Below are 18,738 nucleotides of genomic sequence, written 5' to 3'. Positions count from 1 at the left end.
TAGGAGAGGCCTTCATCATGCAGAGGGTATGACGATGATGATGAACTTCGTGTTGAGTGGTGGGTGAGTCGCAAATCGGTATCCGAATATAGAAACCTTGCTCGCATTCAGGCTTCGAAGGTAAAAGGCAAGAGCGCTGTGCAGCTCTAGAGGTGGATTTCAGTGCCGCCAGGGCCAGAAGGTAGTATACCTTATTCTGGGGTGTTGTTGTCGTCGTGCAGGAGTGATGCCCTATATGAGGAACAGTCCCAGCAGGCCATTGAGGTGTTCTTCTCACGGCACGAGATCGTCCCGTCCCCCTGGGAACCGGCCGAGAGAGTCAAGGGACACCTGTCCAACTCAAATGGTGCGCTCTCCTGAAAGCTGGTCAATGTTGCGTGGCTGGACTTATTTGCTCGCCAAAAAGCACTTCAGCCTCCTTCCAGACTTCACTGGAAGTTGATTAAAAAAAAATGGTTTCAGGCACATGTTGGAATGCATGGCTAAAACACTTAGTCATAAAGGGCCTCGAGAGGACAGGTTTTGTTTTCATGATTCTTGTGTTTGAGGGAGTTACTGCGCATGTTATGAGCAGTTTGATGAACCCATTGCTTTGCGACACCAGAGGAAACGGTGAGGTGTCACTGGTGGCAGTTGAACGCAGTTGAAGCATTACTGAGCTTAAGCTGCTTTTTTGATGTTGTGTTGCAGCTGTGTTGTTTAGTCGACCCTTCGGTTTCTCCTGTCATATCCACCTCTGACCGCAGGTCCACATGAAGCCAACCACACCCTGTCTGTACAAGAACCGGAGAAAGTCACTGGTGAGAGTTGCTGAGTCTTTCTCGTGAAGGCTGCTCTCTATGGCTCTGTTTCTACGTGCTCTCCTTGCCAGCTGTGGTTAAAAGCTGGGTTTTCAGTGTTTTTGAAGGAGAACTGCCCTCCCATGTTTTGGTTAACATCTGTCCTCTTTTACCTAACACACATGCAAAAGAGGGCATTCAAATGCAGGATCCTTCTTAAAATGGCCCATGTTAAGTATTAGTAGTAATAATCTGCTTAATGGTTAAACCCTGTGCGGTAAATGGTGAATGTCTGATCACTTCCAAAATAAAGTGGCTCGTAGGAAGTTTGGTGCGAACACATGTATCATTGATGTGTTCAAGAAACTCTAAATGCACTCCATAGAACCTAGTTTGAAAGTGCCTAGTCAAAAACTGCGTGTAGATCTGCATTTCACAGTGTTTGGAGAATACACTGCATTGGATTTGTGATTCGCTGGAAGAGGGAGGACACGCCTTGAAATCCATCTCTTTTTTTTTTTTCTTTTTTTCATTTCCTGCTCAAACACATATAATGTGTGAACTACAATTTGAGAACATTGTTCCAAACGAATGTAGAACACGGCTATGAGCGCTACTGTGATCTTGAATCGCGAGCAGCACTCATTTGGTCCCAAACAGCGAACACAAAAGTTACAGCTACGAAGGTTGCAAATACCTACGCACTGACTGGGTTCCAGCATCTACCAGTTTGACACGTTTTTGTGTGTGAGCATGTGCTTTCTTTTTTGTAAAATAAAACACTTTATGACCGCTAGTGGGTTTTGGACCAGCAGCGCCGCAACCTGATAAACTTTACGGGCCATTGTATAAATCTATTATGGTATCACTTCAACAGAAAATCCTGCACGTGCAACTGCCTGTCTATTGCACTGTGCTTTGCACGTCGTCGTCTTTTATCCGTCAACAATAGGGATCTAGAACACATCAATATCACATGTCTCTGCTGTCTCTGCTCTAAGTGGCCTAAAAATGTCATAATGCACTCCACCACTCACCAGTTTCGCAGATCTTTTTCTGAAGCTTTCTTTACCATGAAATCCAGAACTGGTACCAAAACATGAAACTGAAAGGAGAGCCGAAGTTGTAGACCACCTAACTCACATTTACATGCTAGATCGTCCCAAATTTTTATTTCTTGTTTCTTGCTTGTTAGAACTTCAGCTAACACTTGCGACCCTGGTTCTTGGTGATGCTTCATTGATCTTTGCATCTTGCCAGGCTCTGGCATTTGAGATTTATACTAATGCTCTCATTTGTGACATTCTAGCATGCGCTGAACTGACAAGCAACTGTAGTTGCTTGTCATGGACATGACATGGATATGACACAACTTGCTGTGTCAACATGGAAGCTATCATTTCCTAATCCTCTGTTTCGGAAATCTCGGGACAATGTGGTACCTGCTCACAGAGCCTCAAAGGCTTGGAAATTGTTAGCTGATAATATTGTACAGTTGATTACCTTTAAGTCATACTCAAAAGGATTGGAAATCTCTTGAATTCTGATTAACGGAAGGATTTTTTTCAATGCCTCTATGTTTATAGGACCACAGCGTCATTGCTGAGGACCAATTGCATATGTTCAGATTAACTGTGACAGAAATCAAGGAGATTGAAAGGCAGCAACTGCAGTCTCACATTTTCTCTTTTTGGTTCATTGTTGTGTTTGTCGTGCAGTCTGGAGCCAGACGATGCTCTCAATACCTCCGGATGCTGATCTCAGCTCGCTTCTCGGTAAGATTGCAAATCCTTTCAAGTGCAGGTGCATTCTGCATAATTCCGCTTTGGCGCAAATGTAAGATATATTCTCTTTCTTATTTCATCCCCTTCAGAATGCATCTCACATTGTATTCAAAGCCAGCGCCTAGGTGTAACACTTTTTTTACCCTCACTGCTGAGAGCTTCGTTTCTATGTTCACAGTATAGCTTTAGACTCTTGATAGCATCCAGTTGTCTCGTCTACTCACGTCCATCCAGTTTTTTCGTTGTGGCTGTTCTATTCTTGTGCAAACATTTTTCTCTCAACTGCACGGAACTGGTAGAAGTTGCACTTGGTTACTACAAATGTAAAAGAAAAAAATAGACCTTGGACGAAGAGATGTGATCCCTTTGGCATCATTCTCAAGTTCCCAAAAAGATCATTTGGATGGTGTCAAATTACAACTTCGCAGGCTTTATCATTCATGTGTATGTGTACTCTCATGTACACTTATGTATAGTATGTGTATTTATGTGCGCTCTACTTCCGCACCGCGGAATCGTACAGCTCCCATTGGTCGCAATGCTGTGTTCAACTGTTAGCATGTGCTTTTTTTCTTCCACAGTGGATGCCGCCAACATTCTGAGCTACCCAAGGCACACTTAGTTTTTTTTTACACGCGAACCCAGGACAGGGACGACCTGTGTTTGCGTGTGTCCTTTCCTCCTCTTTCTTAGCGCTGTTTTTTCGTCACTCAGCTATGAACCAAAACCAGCTTCGGCAAAAGTCTTTACTCTGACTGCGGTCCCATCAACTGCAATGCTGACGCGATGTTAGGGTTGGCAGTGATTCAGCTTGTGCTGTCATCAGTCCATGCACGTGTTGTCACAAGGAAGCACCTAAAGGCAGGGAAGGCAACTGTTGTGCGTTGTCCTCTGCAGGCGAGTACTTCACCTTCAACGCCGCCCAGGACAAGCAGGTGGCTCTTCCCAGCCGCAAGAATACCTCGCGTGACTCCTTACGGCGCAAGCTCTTCTGCAACACCGTTGAGGGAAAGATGCGCACCCCCGAGAGGTGTGTGCGCGCATGCCTTGTTTCCTGCCATTTGCAGCATGGCCTTGCCCGAGTTTATTCACACATGGCCCCGCCGCGGTGGCGCAGTGTTTAGGGCGGTCGACTTCCGTGCACAAGGGTGCGGGAGCTGTGGCGGCCGCTTTTCGGTGGAGACGAAAAGTTAGCCACCCTTTTGCTTTACAATATCATCATCATCATAATTTGGACTTTACCCGCTGCAGGGCGAAGGCCTCTCCCATATTCCTCCAATTAACCCGGTCCTGTGCTAGCAGCATCCAATTGACCCCTGCGAACTTCTTAACCTCATCCGCCCACCTAACTTTTCTGCCACCCCCTGCTACGCTTTAATTCCCTTGGAATCCAGTTTGTTATCTTAAGTGACCATCGGTTATCCTTTCCTCGTGCTACATGCATCCTGCCCATGCCAATTTCTTTGTGATTTCCACTAGAATGTCAGTGACTTCAGTTATTTTTCTGACCCAATCTATATGTTTCCTACCTCTTAACATTATCCCTACCATTTTTCTTTCCATAGCCCTCTGCGTTTTCCTCAACTTAAGTAGAACCCTTTTCGTTAGCCTGCGTATTTCAGCCCCATAGGCCAGTACTGGTACTAGTGCACATTAAAAAACCCTGAGGTGGTTGGATTTTTGGGAGTCCTCCACTACTGTGGCCATCATAGCCCGAGTCGCTTTGGTATGTTAAACCGCATAAACCATTATTCACGAATGGTAATGTGTGTACGGGCATAGCACAGGTATTGTATGGAAATCATACTTGTATTCAACAAGCTCCACTGTAGGTGCGGTCACTGATCACTGCAGTCGAGCAATTCTTATTATCAGTGTGAACACAAAATGAAAGTCGAAATTCATATATCACAGCTCACTGCTTTAATTTTAGCATAGACATTTGCTTCTGAAGGAGCCTTTTGCCATAAGCCTTATTCAGTATTGATAGAAGCAGGTAAGGGCATCTCTCTGTTTGCCCCGGCCTTTTGCCTTGGGAACATTTTATAATGTGAGCTGTTTTTGTTTTGTTGGAGTACTGTACAGAAATAATTAGCCGGTGATCAGTGGGGTACGATAGCTTTGCCAAGGCTCACTTAGAGTGAAAGAGATCAAACATGCAGTGCACTGTGATCTTGCATTGCTGCCTCAATTTGTCCCTGTAGCGAGCATCGTTGTAAGTGCTGAGATGAGATGAGAGCTGCTGATGCATGCCTATCCTCTTTAGTGATTGGTGACTTGTGAGTGGTGATGCACCCTCCTCATGCATTGCAGGCGCGAGAGCCAGCGGCTCAGCGTGCTGGTGGAAGGCCAGAGTTCGACACCCATGCATGTAAGTGGTGACTGTGCCGCCTCTTCACTGCACGAATAGTGATGCTTGTCTTGTGCGTGCGTTCAGCCTTTGTAAAAACAATGCACCAGCCCCAGGGTCTGCTGACGTGCCACATACCAGCATTGATGGTCTATATCTTCTCAACTCATTACGCTGCTTATTCCAATAGAAGCCTAGTCTCCTCCGTTGTGTTTTTGAACAGGGTTCCCACTGGAGGGTAAGAAAAGTTAACTCTCTAAAATGGTTTTGAACTAACTGGCCACCATGTCCGCATGCGTAGCAAGAATTGGTACAAAGAAAATGGAAAGTGTGAGGGATGGGGCGGGAGATGAGGGTTTGGTTTAGTGGGAGCTTACGGAATCGAGTTTGAGAACCCCTGAGGGAAACTATAATCTGAAGCCTTTCAAAACGACGTTCCTTGTACTGGGATGTTAAATCACTTATACCATTTCTGAACATTTATTTTCAGGTCTAGAAGAGATTGTGCTTTGCTAGGCCTTGCTCTCTTGTTCACTGTAGACCAGTTATATAACAAAAAAATTTAGAAACAAGAAAAAACAAACAATGCCAGCATGGTTAAATCTTTTTTTTTTTCCCTTCAGCTTGCTTATAGTATCAGTGGTAGGTAACATACCTACACATTAAAGGCAGGTTCTTTAAGAAATAATATCGGGCTAATTTGGGAGGGGCATTATTTACACATGGTGACAACTGCACTCTTTCAGGGGTGGAACTGCTGTGCCAATTGGGCCAAATCATGCTGCATGCTGCTACGCAGTCGAGTTTTTGATTACCTTTGCGACACACTTCTGTCACCAAGCCATTGAACAAATGGTAGTGAAGGCAAAATTGAAGCCACTGCTTTCACGCAATAGCTGCCTAATTCCTCTGCGACCCGCTAAAAGCAGGGTTATGGAAATAATTTAAATTTTGAATAACGTACAAAGAGCGCTTGTTGTTTGACTTGAATTGTACCGCACCTTGATGTTTGAAGTGAGACTGAATGAATGACATAAAATACTGGACTTTCCTGCTTCCGTGAATTCAAAGTGAAAAATTGTTGCCACGTTTCTGAGGGGGAAGAAGAAGAAATGGGCCTGGGCAGGACATGTAGTGAGAATAGAGGATAACCGATGGTCGCTTAGGGTAACAAACTAGATTCCAAGGGAAGGAAAGCGTAGGGCAGAATGTTAGGTGGGTGGATGGGGTCAAGAAGTTCACAGGAGTCAAATGGATGCAGCTAGCGTAGGACCGATTGGAAAAATATGGGAGAGGCCTTCGCCCTGCAGTGGGGATAGTCAGGCTGATGATGATGATGATGATTCTAAGGGGCGCTTGCTGCAAGGATATGCAAGATTTCGCGCTTTTCACTTAAACTGAACCCGACTTTTCTTGTATGGACGATCGCTAGCACAGGGCAAAGACACACGCGCAATAGTACAAGGCCTTGCATCAGGTTTGTTGACCGCCTTTCAAAGAGCATTAATTTTATGCATTCATTTGCGAGTGCTTGTGTCACTCCAGTAATTGATTTGCATCGCCGTCGCCAATAAAATTGATTTCGCGTATGCTTACATGTGACATTCTTGTGAGAGCATGCTCCACAGACTTGGGGATGTAGCTGCCACATTTTGTCAACGAGTTAAAGCGTCGCGGAAATTTTCGTGCCGAATTTCGATTGCCAAAACCAAAGGCTCTCATAAGTTGGGCATTATTGGTGTACTAAGGAAGTAACTAGTACAGTCAAAAAGCACTCCATTGATTAATATAGTTAAAACAGGATAATGTTAATGTGCCCATCATAGAGAAAGCAACATTTGGGTGGATTTCTTGTGCCAGTGCTCTTCTCCAGCCATTGCAAGGTAATGTGTGAGTGTACCTATATGTAACAGAATTGAATTATAGCCCCCCCTTGCTCTCCTTTTTTTCTTCAGCGGTCTCGTTGCATTTTGTGAACAGACTGCTACTTTATATACTTTTACAATTCTTGAAGTAAGGTTAACAGAATACCACCATGAGATTTTATCTTCAAGGATGGCATTCTTGCATTTTCTGCAATTATATTGTGTTTCTATTTTATCACAAAATTTCGTAATTAGCATACACTGCAAAAAAAAAACTTCGCAAGAGCACATCTAACACACTATGCAGACAAGCTAGGTAGGGAAGCAATTAGCATTACAGTCCAGAAAGCACAGGTGCGCATCTAACATTACTGTTGCAGTATTGACGCTTAATAAACAGTGTTCGGGGCTGTCATTATTTTTTACAAGCCTCAAAGCAGCTGAATACCTACTATGCAGCGATCGTCGGAAGCACAAAACAAAGCTGGCACTTACCAGTTGGTACAATGCTGTATTCCTGCAGCACCCGAAGGCAGAGAAAAGTAGAAGCATGACATTGCACACTGCAAAACAGCCCACGAAACAGCGGGAAAGCGGCAGCACGTAGCTATCCGCATCGCTTTGCAACACGGCGCACCCACACTCGCCTGACGAGGGTGACCCCACGTCGCTGTCGCCATCTCTCGGAAGCCAGCGGCGTAACTTGTCAACGGAGGAGGAGCGGCAGCGATGGCCGCGAAGCGCGGAGTTGCCAGGCACAGAGTGTATAAAGGAGGCTGTGACACCATGCACTCCAGCCAGGGACATGGCCATATCTTCCAGAAATGCATTGCACACTAAGATCAGTCACTTGTTATAGCCGAAACTACAACTGCATGCGAGAAGAAATTTATAATTGAATGCCTGTGACCAAATTCCACTTTGCAATTTCTTGCATACATTCCAAGTTCTCGCTCACCAATCCAAGGATGAGAGCCTGCTTCTTAAATGTGCTTGTTCTGCATTCATTGTGCGAGTTGCAAAGAAGACAAAGAACAGAAAACGCTGCGGCATCGCCATCACCATCGCTTGTCTCCGGCGCCCATCTCGCTCGCGCTGAAGCTGTGCCCTGCGGCTGGTAATTCGATCCCTTGTGCCCAAAGTACTGCCAGCGCTAGACGTTCCAACCAACCATTAAATCCACATTTCACTTGGTGGAGGTCAATCTGAAGTTCCCTGTACCCATCTCGCCCTGGAACTTCGCAGCAGAACATTGACTACCCCAATGACGGAGCCGACTTCATTGCACCTGCCTCCGCCCGTCACCTGCACAGGTGCGCTCCGTCAACGGGACCCGACTACCTTCAGCGGAAGCAGCGATGACGACGTCGACGATTGGCTGACCACTTACGAACGGGTCAGCCGTCACAATAACTGGGACGACAACCGTAAGCTCAACAATGTCATCTTTTACTTGAGCGACGTCGCTAATCTGTGGTTTCGAAACCACGAGTCGGACTTTTCCACCTGGGCGAATTTCAAGACTAAATTTTCTGATGTCTTTGGCTGCCCCGCCGTCCGAAAACTCCGCGCGGAACAGCGTCGTCGATCGCGACTACAGCTGCCCGGTGAAACGTTCACCAGTTATATTGAGGACATTGTTGATTTGTGTCGCCGCGTTGACCCGACCATGACCGAGGCCGTTAAGATACGTCATGTCCTCACAGGAATTGATGCCGGCGCTTTCAACATGCTTATCGCCAAAGGTCCCAATACGGTCAAGGAAATATACGACCTCTGTCAAAGCTACGACGAACTCCGCAAGGAGCGTGCTTTGATTCGCCAGCCTGATGCATCACTCGCTGGATTAGCCGCGGAGAGGGAGTCATCTAGCCTCTCTGAAGACATCAAGGCTTTTATACGTCAGGAGGTCGCGCGCCAACTGTCCCTACAGCCATATGTTAAGGAGTCGTCAACAACTGGCCTTGTTCCGGAGCTTCGCCATGCAATCCAGCAGCATGTCTCTGAAGTCCTCCCTAATCCTGTTCCTCAATCAGCTCCGGTCGCACCCTCAATGCCGTTACTCACGCCCACAGTTTCATCATCCGGCGTTGCGCCACTGAGCTACGCTCCAGCATTCGCGCCGGCTCCTCCTCACGTATTGCGTCGCACGTATGCCGAAGTCACTTCAAGTCCACCGCCTGAGCCAGCATATGCCTATGCTTCGCCCCCTATGCGGTCCGCACCAACAGCCTTTGCTCCCCCCTTGCGTCAGACACCATCTCCATGGCGCACTGCGGACAACAGGCCTATTTGCTACCACTGCGGCATCCCCGGACACACTACACGCTACTGCCGGCGCCGAATAAATATGGCCTTTGCTGCACGGCCTGCGCCACCTTATTTGGCCCCCCAGTTCCCAGTCCCATCGGGTCCTCCAACAGCACCCCCTGAACCTCCGGACTACCGCCCTCGTCGTTCGCCATCACCACGTCGCCGCTCCATTTCGCCAATGCGCCGACGACCCGCTACCCAGCCGGAAAACTAACCGCCGCAGTTCGCGAGGCACGAACTGCGTATCCGACCGAATTTCAAAGTCCTCGTCTTAATCCCGCGAATGTTATTCCTGTCATCGTTGAAGGTGTTCATACTCTTGCGCTCGTCGACACCGGTGCCGCTATATCAGTTATCAGCCAAAAACTCTGCCGCTCCATCCGAAAGGTGACTACGCCTCTCGAGGGACTATCGCTTCGTACCGCATCCGCTCACAGTATACAGCCGACAGCTATCTGCACTGCTCGCGTCGTCATTGCTGCAGCCTTGTACATCATCGAATTCGTCGTTCACTCCACATGTTCTCATGACGTCATTCTCGGCTGGGATTTCCTGTCCCAGCATCATGCTATCATTGACTGCGCCAGTCCTCAAGTAGAGCTTATTGAATCGAGTGATGCACCGTCTGATGTCCTGCTCCACGAGCCGTGTCCTCGTTTTGCGACCAAACTCCTCGTAGCACATGACACAACCATCCCACCCGTTAGCGCTGTTCTGGTTCCCCTCACTGCCTCTTTTACCACCGCCGCGACAGTCCTCTTTGTGCCCTCTAACGTTGTCTGCCGCCGCCGCCACTTACCGCTGCCGTTTGCCGTCCTTGACATGAAAAACGGCGCTAGCACACTTCTGGTAGCCAATCCTCTTCCCTCTCCCGCTATGTTGATCGAAGGGGAGTGCCTCGGCCGCATCGAGCCCGTGGACCTTCTGTTCACCTTTGATGATGTGTCATTCCCTGTTTGCCAAGTTGACGCCTTGACTCCAACTCGTGTGGCTTCAGATCCGCTACAGCGGGACCTTTTTGACCATTCCGTGGACAGCGCTCTAGAACCGCGCCACCGCGAGCAACTTCTTGACCTTCTACACCAATTCCGCGCCTCCTTCGACATTCCGCAATCTTCCTTGGGCCGCACGACGACCGTTTCCCACCTCATCGACACTGGCGCTCACCCACCTCTCCATCAGCGGCCGTATCGGGTGTCCCCGACTGAGCGCCGTGTTATTGCCCAACAAGTCGATGACATGCTGCAACGCGGAGTAATTAGAGAATCCTGTAGCCCATGGTCGTCTCCTGTGGTTCTAGTTAAAAAGAAGGATGGCTCCATACGATTTTGTGTTGATTACCGCCGCCTCAACAAAATCACTCGTCGTGATGTGTACCCCCTCCCACGAATCGACGATGCCCTAGACTGTTTGCAAGGCGCAGAATTCTTTTCCTCACTCGATTTACGCTCCGGGTTTTGGCAGGTGCCCATGGCAGAGGCGGATCGTCCTAAGACCGCCTTTATTACTCCAGACGGACTATACGAATTTAATGTTATGCCATTCGGACTCTGTAACGCCCCAGCCACATTTGAAAGAATGATGGACACTGTACTGCGCGGCCTGAAATGGAACATCTGTTTATGCTACCTCGATGATATCGTCGTCTTTTCAACCGACTTCCCGACCCACCTGACACGACTTTGCAAGGTCTTCACCTGCCTAACCCGCGCCGGTCTTCAACTGAACCTCAAAAAGTGCCGTTTTGGTGCCCGCCAGCTCACAATACTCGGACATGTTGTGTGTAAAGATGGAGTTCTGCCTGATCCTGAGAAGCTGCGCGCCGTCGCTGACTTTCCGAAACCGACCACTTTGAAACAACTGCGAAGCTTCGTGGGCCTCTGCTCGTACTTTCGTCGTTTTGTTCGGAATTTCGCAACCATCATAGCCCCCCTTACACAGCTCTTGAAAGGCACCCCTAACCTCTCCTCTTGGTCGCCAGCCTGCGATGATGCATTCGCGACACTGCGCAATGTTCTGACGTCACCCCCAATCCTTCGCCATTACGACCCTACTGCACCTACAGAACTTCACACCGATGCCAGTGGTGTCGGCCTCGGCGCCGTCCTCGCCCAGCGCAAGCCTGGCTTCTCCGAATACGTTGTCGCCTACGCAAGCCGTGCTCTCACCAAAGCCGAGTCCAACTACTCCGTTATCGAAAAGGAGTGCTTAGCAATCGTGTGGGCTGTAACGAAGTTCCGCCCTTACTTATACGGCCACTCCTTCGAGGTAGTTACAGATCATCATGCTCTCTGCTGGCTCGCGTCTCTCAAGGATCCGTCTGGCCGTCTCGGGCGCTGGGCTCTCAGGCTTCAGGAATACGACATCCGTGTAGTGTACCGCTCTGGCCGCAAGCACTCTGACGCCGACGCTCTTTCTCGGTCACCGGTGCGCTCGCCTAACTCATCGTCCCCTCCTCAAGCATTCTTGTCAGCACTCACCATTGAGGATATGCCTTTCGAGCAACGACAAGATCCTTGGGTTTCTAACCTGCTGGATATCCTTGGCACTACTTCCGCGGCTACGCATCCTCGGGCACTCCGCCGACAGGCCTCCCATTTCGCCATTCGAGACGGCCTTCTCTACCGCAGGAACTACAACTCAGACGGCAGAACGTGGCTTCTTGTCATTCCGCGCCACCTCCGCTCCGAGGTTTGTGCCCACCATCACATTGACCCTCAAAGCGCTCATGCCGGCGTCCTCAAAACCTATGATCGAATTCGTCAGAGGTACTACAGGCGGGGAATGTACAATTTCGTACGGCGCTACATTCGCTCTTGTACCGCCTGTCAACAACGCAAGATTCCTCGCCACCCCGCTGGCCCTCTCCAGCCTTTACCTTGTCCAGCTCGCCCGTTTGATCGCGTGGGAATCGACCTTTATGGTCCGCTACCATGCACGGCCGCTGGTAAACGATGGGTCATCGTCGCAGTCGATCACCTGACCCGTTACGCCGAGACTGCTGCACTTTCCGCGGCGACAGCCCGAGAGGTAGCCCATTTTCTTCTACACCACTTCATTCTTCGACACGGCGCCCCTCGCGAGCTACTGAGTGGCAGAGGTCGTGTCTTTCTTTCCGAAGTAGTTCAAGAGCTCCTGTCGTCTTGCAAATCGATACATCGGGCTACAACCGCGTACCACCCACAAACAAACGGCCTCACGGAGCACTTCAACCGTACGCTTGGGGACATGCTCGCAATGTATGTTACATCTGAATCGGGAAGCTCCAACTGGGACCAGGTACTGCCATTCGTAACGTTCGCGTACAACACAGCCACCCAAGCAACAACTGGGTTTTCGCCCTTCTTTCTCTTATATGGCCGTGAACCATCTTGTACTCTGGACACAATTTTGCCATACCATCCAGATGCCTCTGAGTACAGTGCCTTGTCAGATATTGCGCAGAAGGCCGAGGAATGCCGGCAGCTAGCTCGCACGTTTACCTCCAACACTCAAGGCTATTGCAAAGATCAGCATGATACCGATACCCCTGCTCCCACGTTCCTGGCCGACAGCTTCGTTTGGCTATGCGTTCCTGCCACCAACAAACTAGACACCAAATACCACGGACCTTATCGCGTCTTGGAACGCACATCCCCTGTGAACTACGTCATCGAGCCAGTCACCCCTTCTTCCGACCACCGCCGTCGCGGCCGCGAGGTTGTCCACGTTAGCCGCCTCAAGCCATATTACAACCCTCTGGTCGTCTCTTCTCCCTGAGTCACCAGGATGGCGACTTCTTCACGCGGGGGAAATGTAAAGAAGACAAAGAACAGAAAACGCTGCGGCATCGCCATCACCATCGCTTGTCTCCGGCGCCCATCTCGCTCGCGCTGAAGCTGTGCCCTGCGGCTGGTAATTCGATCCCTTGTGCCCAAAGTACTGCCAGCGCTAGACGTTCCAACCAACCATTAAATCCACATTTCAGAGTAAATACTTACCTATTGCTGTGGCATATGCTGGGTAAACCATAAATATTAGCCCAATTTTGATCATAGGTTCCGAAACTTGAGACGTCATTTCCTTTGTGGCCAAATGCTATGTGCATGTGGCAGTTATGCCATCCTGCCCTTTGGGCTGAGGTATAATGCTAATGTGATGATGTACTCCATATGGGATGTTTCCTGACCTGATATCTTTCCGGACACACACACCTTACAGATTTTTTTATGATTGACACCGTTACAAGATTTGCATGGAAGCTTTTGCATCAACAGGTAGTGGTGTAGAATGGGAAGATGAATAGGACTGAGCAACCGAGAATAAAAACGAATGCGATACTATACCCTGGATAGAATACAGTTGAATCCCGCTATAACGAAATTCACGGTGCACGAAAAAAAATTCGTTCTCGCGGAACTTCGTTATCGCAAAAATTTGACGTGAAACGCAGAAAGAATTGCCCAAGCAGCAGCAAAGGCGTTTAATGCCAAAAATCTGTAAGCTTGGTTTGCTTACGCTTCACGGCGAGCAACGCCGTCACGCGATTTTCGCACTCGGTCAGCAAACCCATTGCAACATCGTCGTCTCGGACAGCAATGAAATTCCTGATGACATCAAAAGCGTCCATCACCTGTACGGCGGTTGCCGCAGCCGGCGCTTCCTGTACGTCGTCGTCTTCTTCATCGGAAGAGTCCTGATCATTCCGGGCAGCTTTTATGATCTGCTCATCACTCACATCTTCGTGAACAACAACACAAGCGTCAGCGCCGATGTATTCGTCGAGCTCGAGATTAGGCGGCACGGTTCCTATTTCTCCCAGCGTTTTCCAGGCGGCCGCGATCCCCGGAGCCGGTGACGCCTCTTCGTCGTCGTCTGTAACGCCTGGTGTTAGGCCAGCAGAGTGTACGGGTCGACCTTCGGCAAATCCGGCGTGCCTGAAACAGTTCACAATTACTGAGCGCCCCAGTGTGCTCCAGGCAGCAGACATAATCTGCAGTGCCACGCACAAGTCCACCTTCGTGTCTCGGCCGGTTTCAGTGTTAAAAAGCAGCCGCTGAATTAACCTGCCGCGGTAAGCGCGCTTCAGGCTAAGAATCACGCCCTGATCGAGAGGCTGTAAGACAGACGTGCAATTGGGAGGGAAAAACCTCAGCTCCGTGTTAGTGAGCTTGACTTCGTCGGAGTGATACGCTGAACAATTGTCCAAAAGCAAGCAAACTTTACGGCCCTGCCGCTTCATGTCGCGGTCGAATGCCATCATCCACTCGGTGAAAATAGCGCGGGTCATCCATGACTTGTTGTTCGCCTTGTACTGCACAGGTAGGCTACGAGTTCCCTTAAAACAGCGCGGCTTGGCACTTTTGCCTATGACTAACGGCGGACGCTTGTCCGAGCCATCCATGTTTGTGCAAAGCAGCACTGTGATGCGTTTTTTGCTGTGTTTGCCGCCGTGACAGCGCTGCCCCTTGAAGTCGAGCGTCCTAGCCGGCAACATCTCGTAGAATAGCCCGGTCTCGTCGGCGTTGTAAATGTCTGCAGGCGCGAAGTTGCTTAAAATTCCGGCCATGTTACTCGCCTTCCAAGCAGCTGCTCCGTCCACGTCTGCTGACATTGACTCGCCGCACAACACTTTTCCAACGATGTTATGGCGGGCCTTGAAACGGTTTAGCCAGCCAATGCTGGCTTTAAAATCATCAATGCCAAGTAGGCATGCATAGTTCAAGGCTTTCTGCTGGACGATGCTTCCGGACAGGGGGACGTTGCTGGCTCGTGCTTCCACAAACCACGCATGCACTGCTTTGTCCAACTCTTCATGGAGGGGCCGCGTCACCTTTTTGTGCTTCGAGGATGTGCCTGAAGCAAGTGCCATTCTCACGCTGTCCTTATTGCCTAGAATCGTTGACAGCGAACTTGCAGGAATTCCGAAGTCTTCAGCAATTGCCGCTTTCTTCCTTCCGCTTTCTGCTTGGGCGATTATTTGAGCTTTTTGCTCAAGGGAAAGAGTTTTGCGTTTTTTCACTTGCGTTGCCATCGTGTCCTGCGGATGAAAACTCGTCGTTGTCGAAGAGAATGGCAGCGAGTGAACAACGCGACCACGACACAAAGCCAAAATGGCGGAACTGCAATCACGTGATTTCATGCTTAATGTGGCTTTGGATTTCACTTGGACTTCTCGCCAATAAAACTAGTTTCGGTTTCGATTTTGAACGCGAAAATTTCGTTGAAGCGGAAACGCTCTGCAAAAATGGTTCGTTGTGCAGAGAAATTTAGGCCATTAATTCTTATAGGATACTCGCGGGGAATAAAAAATTATTCGTTGTCGCGGAAATTTCGTTATGGCGGTATTCGTTGTGGCGGGATTCAACTGTACACAGCCTTATGTGGTCAGATGGGGGGGAGGCAATTCTGCACAAGTTTTACTAGTGTTTTCTGCAGACGTTTGTTTCTGTGAATTTCTTCATGCGATGATGTTCAAGGCTCAATTCGCTGGAAAATCTGGCTTTTGCCTTCACTCTGTAAGCGAGAAACCGCTGGCACGCCTCTAATTGTTGGCGCGTGACTTGGCCAGTTATGATTGGTCAGCACGTTGTGGGATGTCACAAGACCGCACGAAATGGCTGAACTTGGACAGCTTCTTCGGGTGGGGGGTGAGATTGAAATTGAGCCTCAATGGGACCCTTGAATCCCAGGTACGTTACCTAGGCCGTTCAGGACGTTTGTACGGCTTTGTTAAATCAGGGCTTTGTGTCTGTGTCTGGTGGTCTTTCCACAAAATGTGGTAGCTTACGACTTTATGCCAATGATTACTATATATTTTGTTTGCATTTTCCTTTCTCCTAATGATGCGTAAGACATTCCTGTATATGGATCACCGTGCGATTTTTGCCTAAGACTGCTAAGTAATTTTTAATTGAATTATCTTTTCTCGCCAGTTTCGGTTTCAGCAGCCAAGAGATGGCTGTGACGTCACATTCAAATGCAGGTCACGCGCGGAATGAGAATACTGCAATATAATCACTGACTCTTCACCTTTTGTAGTACCTGTTCTTGAGTCAGCCTGGCTTTAGTTTTTGGTGATTGAAACAAAACAGGAACGATTATATTGCGGTTTTAGTCATCCCTCACGTGATCTAGACTTTGCTTTTAGCGTCACAGCCATCTCTCGACTGTTGAAGCTGAAACCGAAACTGAGGAGAAAAGAAATTTGGTTATAAATTATTCAGCGTCTGTAAACAAACATCATGAGGCGATTCATGTACAATAATGACTTGTTCATCATTACAGAAGATAAAACACGAGCTCAAAAACGAAATGTCTATACTCCTTTAAGGTGCGCGCTCGCGATCACTTGGACAGCACCTCACAGCAGGTGGACATTGCAAGTGGTTTTTACTTTTCCTCTCATCATGCAGATGGCACTGTGTTCAAGCCCCATTGGTGGCCGCATGCGGTGCAGCCAGGGTTCGAGTCCCGGCAGTGAACGCATGCAGCTGTCCCCCATCTGCCGCCAGACGAGGACTCGGGTGATGCCGCGTAAGTTCTGTCTTTCTTGTTGCACAGTGCGTGTACATACTTCGCAGACAGAACCCGCTCTGTCTTTTCAACAGGTGCTGAAGAACCTCCGCGTGTCTTTCTCTCTGTCCCTTCTTGTGTAACTTGCACATTCAAGAAAGAGCATCTATGTGTACATTCGTGCGCAAAAGTGGAGAGACCGTCCAAATTGACAGAATGGCATGTAGTCGTTTTCTGATGGTCAAGAGGCTGTTTTTGAGACACACATAGTAGGACGCTTCACCCGATATGCTTGGTTTCTTGCCCGAGTCCTTCCCTCAGGCGAGCCTTTTTGTACACAAAAACTGGAATCGGCAATTCTTGTGGTCGCTCTATATTTGCTCGTGACTCTGTGCAGCCGCTGAAAAGATGGCTTGATTCAATTCGTGGTGGCCTGTATGTTTCCTGCAAGCAGTTACAGTGTGTTCAGTCCCTAAAAAAGGTGTGTGCACTAAAGGTGTGTCTTGAGTCATACATACTAGATGTTAAGAACCCAGAATGCACTCCAGGAAAGCCAAAGGCTCAGTGGGACCTACTGTAGTCACTCGAATCTAAGACGAAACTTTTTTGTTTTTTATAAAGTATAGTGCACAGTTTGGAGTGGTCATCCTAGAGTCGAGGCTGTCTGAAAACTGGGTTGAATAGAGAGGATCAGTCAGTGCAACGAAAGAATAAAGCTTGCGCGAGAAGCACATGAGAGGCTACGGTGGTTGCCTGGCGACAAAAACAAAAATGAAACGGCCGGGGTTTCCCGAAACCCACTCAAGGTCGCTTGCGTCAGCTAGCCACTATGCCCCTAGCCACGTCTAGCCTAGGACCCAACTGGGTAGCATTCACTGTTCTGTCGTTTTCTTTTAGTTTTCTTCCACGCGTTTGCTCCCTCCGCCCGGGGTGTGAAGAAAGCGCGGAGAACGAAGAGGCGAGGAACGGAGCGGCTCCAAGTGATTGGTCCGAAATGATGTCACTCTCCGCGAGATAAGCGCTAGCACGTTAGTCATCTCTTTCTTTATGTGGGAAAGTCTGTGGTGCGTCCACTGCTTCGTTTGCGCCTTCTTTGTTTGCGGATGTGAGCGGTGCGGTTTGCGCAGGCTTCGTAATGAGTGGAATCGGGCGCCATTATACGGCACGGCTCAAAAGAGTTATTCCTGTTACAAACGAGACTGGGAACAACCTAGAAGCAGCCATGCGCTTCGGTGTTTCGGAGATGAGTGTGCGCAGGTGGCCACGAAACGCCAGCAGTTTTGGCAGCGCTTTCAAGTTCGTAGATAGCTTTTGCAGGACCACAACACGGGTGTCATGCAGAGCTCAAGGAAGACTTGGCTCGATATGTGAATGAGCTCAGGAGCAGATGTGTCACTGTCAAGATGATACAGATGAAAACAAGGGAATCGGCCCATGAGAGTGGGATTAGTCACACAATTTCCAAAGCAAGCAAAGGCTGGGTGAAGCTTTTTATGAACCGCACGGAACTCTCGCTCCGCTGCCGGACTTCAGTGTCTCAAAGACTTCTGGAAGACTTTGAAGAGAAGTTATACTCCGTTTCATACATCAGGTGCAATGCAGCGAAAACTATGCAACTAATACGAAAGAAAAAAAGGGAGGCATATCACTATGCGCTCGTTTTGTGGCCGAGTGGTTTCTGCGAAAACGGACTCTATTCCGAGCGTACACGTTTGCAATAACTTGCTTCGTGTGCCTGGACATCTTTGCAGTGCACATCTTATAGAAAAATTCCGCTCTAAAGAGGAAGTCAAGGTCCCTGCGTTGCGCAGTGTGGAGGGCACAGCTGGCAGGGTTGTGGGGCAGCGAAAATGTGACACAAAAGAAAACTAGAAACAATGCATATAAATTCACCGATTCCGATCCTTTCCCCCTAAAAAAAGTTGCTTTTTATGGAGTTGATTGCAAATGTAAGATGTATTAAGCTTGCAGACAAAGCAACTATTATTTTTTCTTGTCAAGAGCAGGCACTATTTTTCATCGCGGATGCGGGGAGCGCAAACAAGAGCTCTAGCTTTGGCAGTTTTGCACTCGATATGAAACGGAGTATAGTTTGATATCAGCGTTACGTCAGTCAGCTGCAACCCAACACTGCTACCAGCCTGAGACAAATA

At 48.8% G+C, this 18,738-nt stretch overlaps 1 protein-coding gene across 1 annotated transcript in view; it reads left to right on the top strand.

The window, feature by feature from the left end:
- bora (aurora kinase A activator-like protein bora) overlaps positions 1-18,738 on the top strand; it is a 40,614-nt gene that overhangs the window by 8,808 nt on the left and 13,068 nt on the right. The window contains exons 4-9 of the mRNA XM_084576275.1: positions 222-346; positions 747-800; positions 2,498-2,554; positions 3,461-3,593; positions 4,877-4,934; positions 16,486-16,606. Of these exons, the coding sequence (XP_084432401.1) occupies positions 222-346; positions 747-800; positions 2,498-2,554; positions 3,461-3,593; positions 4,877-4,934; positions 16,486-16,606 (548 nt within the window). The remainder of the gene's footprint in view (positions 1-221; positions 347-746; positions 801-2,497; positions 2,555-3,460; positions 3,594-4,876; positions 4,935-16,485; positions 16,607-18,738) is intronic.

Source organism: Amblyomma maculatum, chromosome 8 (assembly GCF_055883805.1).
Source record: "Amblyomma maculatum isolate TAMU_Amacu chromosome 8, ASM5588380v1, whole genome shotgun sequence".
Taxonomy (NCBI): Eukaryota; Metazoa; Arthropoda; class Arachnida; order Ixodida; family Ixodidae; genus Amblyomma; species Amblyomma maculatum.
Note: the sequence above shows the minus strand (reverse complement) of the source record. Positions and strands in the feature narration are given on the sequence as shown.